The 7,227-nt window shown below is 43.6% G+C and overlaps 1 protein-coding gene across 1 annotated transcript in view; it reads right to left on the bottom strand.

Moving 5' to 3' along the window:
• LOC138957364 (serine-rich adhesin for platelets-like) overlaps positions 1-6,461 on the bottom strand; it is a 6,716-nt gene extending 255 nt beyond the window's left edge. Inside the window, exons 1-3 of the mRNA XM_070328487.1 lie at positions 5,976-6,461; positions 3,699-3,896; positions 1-1,026 (exon numbers count right to left, since the gene is read on the bottom strand). The exon at positions 1-1,026 is cut by the window's left edge and continues 255 nt beyond it. Coding sequence (XP_070184588.1) covers positions 1-1,026; positions 3,699-3,896; positions 5,976-6,461 — 1,710 coding nt within the window. The remainder of the gene's footprint in view (positions 1,027-3,698; positions 3,897-5,975) is intronic.
• Between the last annotated feature and the right edge of the window lie 766 nt (positions 6,462-7,227).

The following is a 7,227-nucleotide window of genomic DNA, read 5'->3' as shown; positions in this document are numbered from 1 at the left end:
TTCAGTCATGTCTCCAATGCCGTCATCACCTGCACCAACATCATCGGCATCAGCGTCATTTTCATCAACATCATTGTTGTCATCAACGTCGACGTTTTCATCAACATTATCATCATCTTCTTTCTCGTCATCAGAACCGGGACTCGTATCTTCATTATTCTGCTCACTTCCTTCTCCATCTTGTGCCGACATTTCTATTCTGACGACCTGGTCTTGCTGTCTTGTTCTCCTCCACCTAAGGAAACGGCGCTTGAATTTAGCAATATAGATGATGACGCTTACCAGGTCGCTGCCGCAGATCGCCCCGAACACCGTCGAAAAGATGGCGATTCCCAAACCCCTCCCGATGGCTTCAGACGATTTCCTTTCGTCCTGGGCCGACTCTTTGGTGCGGATGTAAGACGATAAGTTTTTTTTGTTCAGCATCAGTTTCGCGTTGATCTCTGCCTTGGTCTTCTTGTCGAGCTCTGTGATTTGTTCGGGCGACAGGGTGTTATTTACCGTCTTCATAACGCACGTGCAACAGGAAGGCTTCGCTCCTTCACCAGGAGAAGGCTGCGTACTGGTGCTAGCAGCGTCTGTGGTTTGAGGGTTATTCGGAGTTGTGACCAACGTGCCATCTGAGGACTGATCTTCACCGACAGTTGTTGTGTCCGCGGTAGAGCCTTCGTGTGAAGGTAGTGTACTGGTGCTCGCAGCGTCTGTGGTTTGACTGTATATCGGAGTTGTGACCGATGTGCCATCTGAGGATTGATCTTCTGCAAAAGTTATTGTGTCCGTGGTTGAGCCTTCGTGTGACGTGCTGCTTGCGTCACTTCCGGATTCTGTACTAATTGCAGTAGTGACGTCATCGGCTGGAGTTGTGACGTCAGAGGGTAATGTTCCGGAGCCCTCGCTTGAAGTTGGTGCGTCGTTTACTGTAGTGGAATCAGTGGTTTCCATATCAGATGTGGTAGGATTCTGCTGAGAGGTTGTGGCCTGTGTAGGATCTTTACTACAAGCGGCTTTGACTTCGTTCTCGTCGTCCTGTAAAAGAGGAGAAATGTTAAATCATCAGTTAAATTCATTTCTTAATGTCATCTTCTTTTACAGAAACCGTGAAATTAGCCGTACGAGTGTCCAGTTAACACCTGACTGGTTGAAAGATTGGTTAGACCATACCTAAAACATCAAATAAATAAAAAAATAATATGTCGACTACAATTACAGAAAATGTTGAGTTTAAATGCATTTTAGTTCGTGTATGTGTATGTGTGTGTGTGTGTGTGTGTGTGTGTGTGTGTGTGTGTGTGTGTGTGTGTGTGTGTGTGTGTGTGTGTGTGTACGGGAGTGCGTGCGTGCTCGGGTGTTTATTTTCTCATCAGGTGTTTTTTTACATTTAGTCAAGTTTTGACTAAATGTTTTAACGTAGAGGGGGGAATCGAGACGAGGGTCGTGGTGTATGTGTATGTGTGTGTGTGTGTGTGTGTGTGTGTGTGTGTGTGTGTGTGTGTGTGTGTGTGTGTGTGTGTGTGTGTGTGTGTGTGTGTAGAGCGATTCAGAGAAAACTACTGGACCGATATTCATCAAACTTGACATGATAGATCCTGAGTATGGTATCTCCAGAAATTGCTTTCATTTTATTGATAAATGTCTTTGATGACATCATATCCGACTTTTCGTGAAAGTTGAGGCGGCACTGTCACGCTCTCATTTTTCAACCAAATTGGTTGAAAGTTTGGTCAAGTAATCTTCGACAAAGCCCGGACTTTGGTATTGCATTTCAGCTTGAAGGCTTAAAAAATAATTAATGAGTTTGCTCATTAAAGTTTTCATTTAAATCGATTTTTCGCAAACAGATTTAAAATTGATTGCATCGTATTCTTCATCACATTGTGAATCTAAAAATATATACATATGTCATGTTTACTCTTAAAATGTGATCACAATTAACGAAAATAGATTAATTAGTCTTACGATTAAAATGTAAGAAATCGATCCAAAAATGATTTCATCTTATTCTTTATCATTTCCTGATTCCAAAACCATATAGATATGATAGGTTGTATTCAAAACAAGCTCAGAAAGTTAACAAGAATACAGACTGCTTTGCACAATACGCTACCGCGCTAATCTGGCGTGTCAATATCACAACGTTTTGCACGTGGGAGGTGAGCGATTTCCTTCACGCGGGGATTGACGAAGCTGTACTGTCTTGGTAAAAAATACAGTGCGTTCAGTTTCATCTCGTGAGTTCGACAGCTTGACTAAATGTAGTAATTTCACCTTACGCGACTTGTTGTTTGTTTTCGAGTTTCTTTGTTTCAACTCATATGCTCTCTGGGGTGTTGCAGGTAGCTCTGTTTCCTCCTTGGGGATGAAGCTACCAGGGGAAGGGATTGTGTTGGAGGTGCGGGTAGAGGGGTAGCCCTCCCGGTGCTCCCCCTTGGACCTCCCTAGTCTAGGACCCTGGGTCTTCGCGAGGTGGCCATTGTGGCGTAATCCCTCCGGACTAGCATAACGTTTCCCTATCCCAAGACCGACCGTGCGTGGTCTATGACCACATCCTCTACGAGGTGACCCTATCAACTAGGCAGCGCAAGCCCCTAGGCGAAACACGGCGGATCTAGAGGAGAGAACCTCGATAAAAAATGTGAGCTGCCATGAAGACGGAGCATGTTGGCTGAGGACAGCGGGCAGACCTTCTGTGCCGACACCCATCTACAGGAGAAAACCAGGCATGCACGCATCAAACCCAACATGGCCTGGCCATATGCTCTCTGCATTTACCCTTCATGCCGCAGACACGCACAAACACAAGGGTGCTATCGTGTAGTAGTTACTGCACAATTGCTCAAAAGACGAATTCCGAAAATAACTTCGTTGGGTTTGTATTGGTTGTAGAAGAGTGAGTACCCTTGTCTAAACCTCTGACAAACATTGAACGGGCCAATCACCAGCGAGGGGTGTGTCGGAAACACGTCCCCATGTCCAACCTATACAAACCCGACGGAGTTACTTCCTAAATCGTCTATCAGAAAAATTGCCGTGACTTATCTCTTGAACTTTTGTGACAAAACAGCCAATGTGACTGCAACGTGGGTAAATGTCCTCTAACGTTGGGGGTGTTCATGCACTCCCACACAACTATTTAAGACTAAGTTTTGACGAATGAAAACACAATAAATATGTTGACAAAATGTGTCGCTAATGTGTGTTTATGTGTGTGTGTGTGTGTGTGTGTGTGTGTGTGTGTGTGTGTGTGTGCGTGTGTTTGTGTGTGTGTGTGTGTGTGTCTGGTGTGTGTGTGTGTCTTTGTGTATGTGCGTGTGCGAGTGTGTGTGCCTATGTGTGTAACTGTATGTGTATATATGTGTGTGTGTGTGTGTGTATGTGGTTGTGTGTGTGTGTGTGTGTGTGTTTATGTGTGCGTGTGTGTGTGTGTGTGTGTACGTGAGTGCGTGCGTGCTTTGTTTGTTTGTTTGTTCGTTAGTTTGTTTCTTTGTATCAGCTGAGTTGTACACACTCTGCATTGACCCTTCATTTTCGTCTTTCTTGGGATCGGGTGATGACGGGTTCGGGTTGAGGGTGTTAAGGTGGGGATTGTCGGGGATTATGTTGTTTCTTTGTTTTTCTTATATATTTTTTATGTTACGCTTGCCCATGAAAGGAATCATCACATATACCCAGTTTCGTCGCTCACACATGGTCGCACTCACCTTGCCTCCTGAAGAAAAATCAGGGATTTTGTTGCGGATGGTGAGTGACAACGAACGCGCCTGTTTGTTTTGAACAAGGAACGCGGAAAAAGGGCGACAATCGGCATGGGTGCATTTTAGTTCTCTGACAAGCCCAGTGTCGAACTCAAGGGTCGTAACTTCGTATGGCGATGCTTTGGTCGTGTTGATCTTCCTGCCCTGCAGACATAAAATACCGATAAACACGTGTTCAGTTTATTGAATATGGGAAGCACTTCCGAACAAGAACTGTAACGTTTTGAAAGAGATCTTTGTTGTTGTTAAAGATTGAAAGTACAGACTGTAAAATAATCGAAGTTTTAGGAACCTTCTACTGCATACATGTGATACGAGTACGCCTTAAGTGAATAGTTTTTAAGTAGAAAGGCGAGAACAAAACGAAGCTGAATCGATCTCACATAACCCTCTGGGTTCGCGGGTCCAGGAATAAAAAAATAAAAAATAAAATAAACAAGTCGCGTAAGGCGAAATTACTACATTTAGTCAAGCTGTGGAACTCACAGAATGAAACTGAACGTAGTCCGCCGCTAGTGCAAAAGGCAGTGAAAGTGGCGCGGTAGCGGTTGCGCTGTGCTTCATAGCACGCTTTACTGTACCTCTCTTCGTTTTAGCTTTCTGAGCGTGTTTTTAATCCAAACATATCATATCTATATGTTTTTGGAATCAGGAACCGACAAGGAATAAGATGAAAGTGTTTTTAAATTGATTTCGAAAATTTAATTTTGATCATAATTTTTATATTTTTAATTTTCAGAGCTTGCTTTTAATCCAAATATAACATATTTATATGTTTTTTGGAATTAGGAAATGATGAAAAATAAGATGAACGTAAATTTGGATCGATTTATAAAAAAATGTTTTTTTTTACAATTTTCAGATTTTTAATGACCAAAATCATCAATTAATTTTTAAGCCACCAAACTGAAATGCAATACCGAAGTCCGGCCTTCGTCGAAGATTGCTTGGCCAAAATTTCAATCAATTTGATTGAAAAATGAGGGTGTGACAGTGCCGCCTCAACTTTTACAAAAAGCCGGATATGACGTCATCAAAGACATTTATCGAAAAAATAAAAAAAAAACATTCGGGGATATCATACCCAGGAACTCTCATGTAAAATGTCATAAATATCGGTCCAGTAGTTTAGTCTGAATCGCTCTACACACACACACGCACAGACAGACACACACACACGCACACACATACACCACGACCTCGTCTCGATTCCCCCTCTATGTTAAAAGATTAATAGTAAAAACTTGACTAAATGTAAAAACACAGTTTATGGACATATTTTGATGTTATAATCAAAATGAGTTTACTGTCAAAATCAAAAGAAATTTTCACCCACCATGTAAAAGATAACACAGCTGTCGATTGTAATCCTTTACAGTGTTTTTTCGTGACTAACAGGGAACACTCATTTTAGTGAAGAAGAAAACCGAGAAGACAAACAATATCAAGATTCAGAGAAGACCGTGCCATTTAGCGAAACAGCAAAGTAAAGAAGACGATATAAACAAAGAAATGATACGTAACAACAAAGGATTGCAGAACAGACAAAAGGCAACAAAAATAGGCAACAGAAAACTGAACAAGGTAACAGACAAGAGGCGAAGCCATCAAGGCTCACGTAAGAAATCGACAAACAGTAACGTCAGTAACACAAACTCAATCACTCCGTCACACATACACACACACACACACACACACACACACACACACACACACACATACACACACACACACACACACACACACACAGAAAGAGCATAGGTGAAACTGTGCAAGAAAGCGAGACACTAGATCTAGATCTGTCTGTCTGCATGTAGCCTACTTACAGGGACACGACTGCCAACTAGTCTCGGCCCGCTCAAAATAATAATGACCGAGACTTTCAGTACTTCCTTCGCGTCACGTCTAACCCTCTTACGTCATAATGTGACGTCAATGTAATGTGACGTCTTCAAATGTTAGAGTTTCTACCACAGACATACACACGCACGCACGCACGCACGCACATACGCACGCACGCACGCACGCACGCACGCACGCACAGACAGACAAAGTTACGATCGCATAGGCTACACTTACGTGAGCCAAAAACGCCAACAGAAAAAGACAAAATGTTGTCTTCAATAAGAAGGCCGAATAAATAGGGTCTGTGATTCCATGTGGGGATGGGGTAGGGGGGGGGGGGGGGGTACGGGTAGGGGTAGGTGCATTTATGATACTTACGCCAGTACTCGGCTCAATTTCCAGGTGCTCCGCAGTCCCATTAGCAGAGATGACACTGACGTACACGCTGGCAAAAGCATCAGCCGCGGTATCAACCGGAGGTGTGTAGACCCAGTAGCTCGTCGCCCACTGGAAGACAGGCGTTGGCATATTCATCACCACGTCCGGATACGCTGTACCTCCTCCAGACATGAACTGGGCCACCAGGGTCTGGTGGTCGGCTAGGATCTCAATCACCTCGCTGCTGTTTCTTTTGAAAATGAATACAGTCCTGTCCGTTGGGGAGTCGTAGCAGTCGCCTTGGTAAGAGAAACTCTTGTCCTTCTGCAGAGGGACAATCTTGATGATCTCTTGGAGGCTGGAGTCCATGTTGCTGCCTAGCACGTACTTGCGGCCGATGGTTTCTGTGGGCATCATCTGCTCCATGACCATGTCGACGTGAATGTCGTCAAGCAGCTGCACAATGATGAATTGCACAATAAACATGATGAGTGTAATATTATCAGCAGGCAGATAGGGAGATTTGTTGAGGGTGTATGACCGTCTTTGCACAGCTACAAGGTCATCTGTCAAGCCACAATTACAAAAATATGTTTTGCTTCTAATGTCATGTCCAGAAAAAACCCTAAAAAATGTATCTGCAGTTTATTATCTGCCCGTTGGAAGATGTCTATAAGAGGCATGACCCACTTTACACAGCTGACAATTATTTGCCACAATTAACAAAACAATCTTTTGTTTCCTATCGATTTTCCAAATGTTCCGATCCAAATTAAAATTATGTATATGCGCCTGAGAGGATATGTGACATAGCTATGGCCCGCTTTACACAGCTGAAAATCCGTGTGCCAAGCTTAACTTAGTGGACACCGTTTACAATTATCTTTTGTTCACGATCGCATGTCCAAACGTTCCGAACCAAAGTAAAACTGTTTCCCTGCACGCAGGCAGACTTATCAAAGTGCTATGGCCCGCTTTACACAGCAAAGTGCTATGGCCCGCTTTACACAGCAAAGTGCTATGGCCCGCTTTACACAGCAAAGTGCTATGGCCCGCTTTACACAGCAAAGTGCTATGGCCCGCTTTACACAGAAAAGTGCTATGGCCCGCTTTACACAGCAAAGTGCTATTGCCCGCTTTACACAGCAAAGTGCTATGGCCCGCTTTACACAGCAAAGTGCTATGGCCCGCTTTACACATCAAAGTGCTATGGCCCGCTTTACACAGCAAAGTGCTATGGCCCGCTTTACAC

This window comes from Littorina saxatilis, unplaced genomic scaffold (genome assembly GCF_037325665.1).
Source record: "Littorina saxatilis isolate snail1 unplaced genomic scaffold, US_GU_Lsax_2.0 scaffold_1415, whole genome shotgun sequence".
NCBI classification, from domain to species: domain Eukaryota; kingdom Metazoa; phylum Mollusca; class Gastropoda; order Littorinimorpha; family Littorinidae; genus Littorina; species Littorina saxatilis.
The sequence above is the reverse complement of the archived record's forward strand: the minus strand, read 5'-3'. Positions and strand labels throughout refer to the sequence as shown.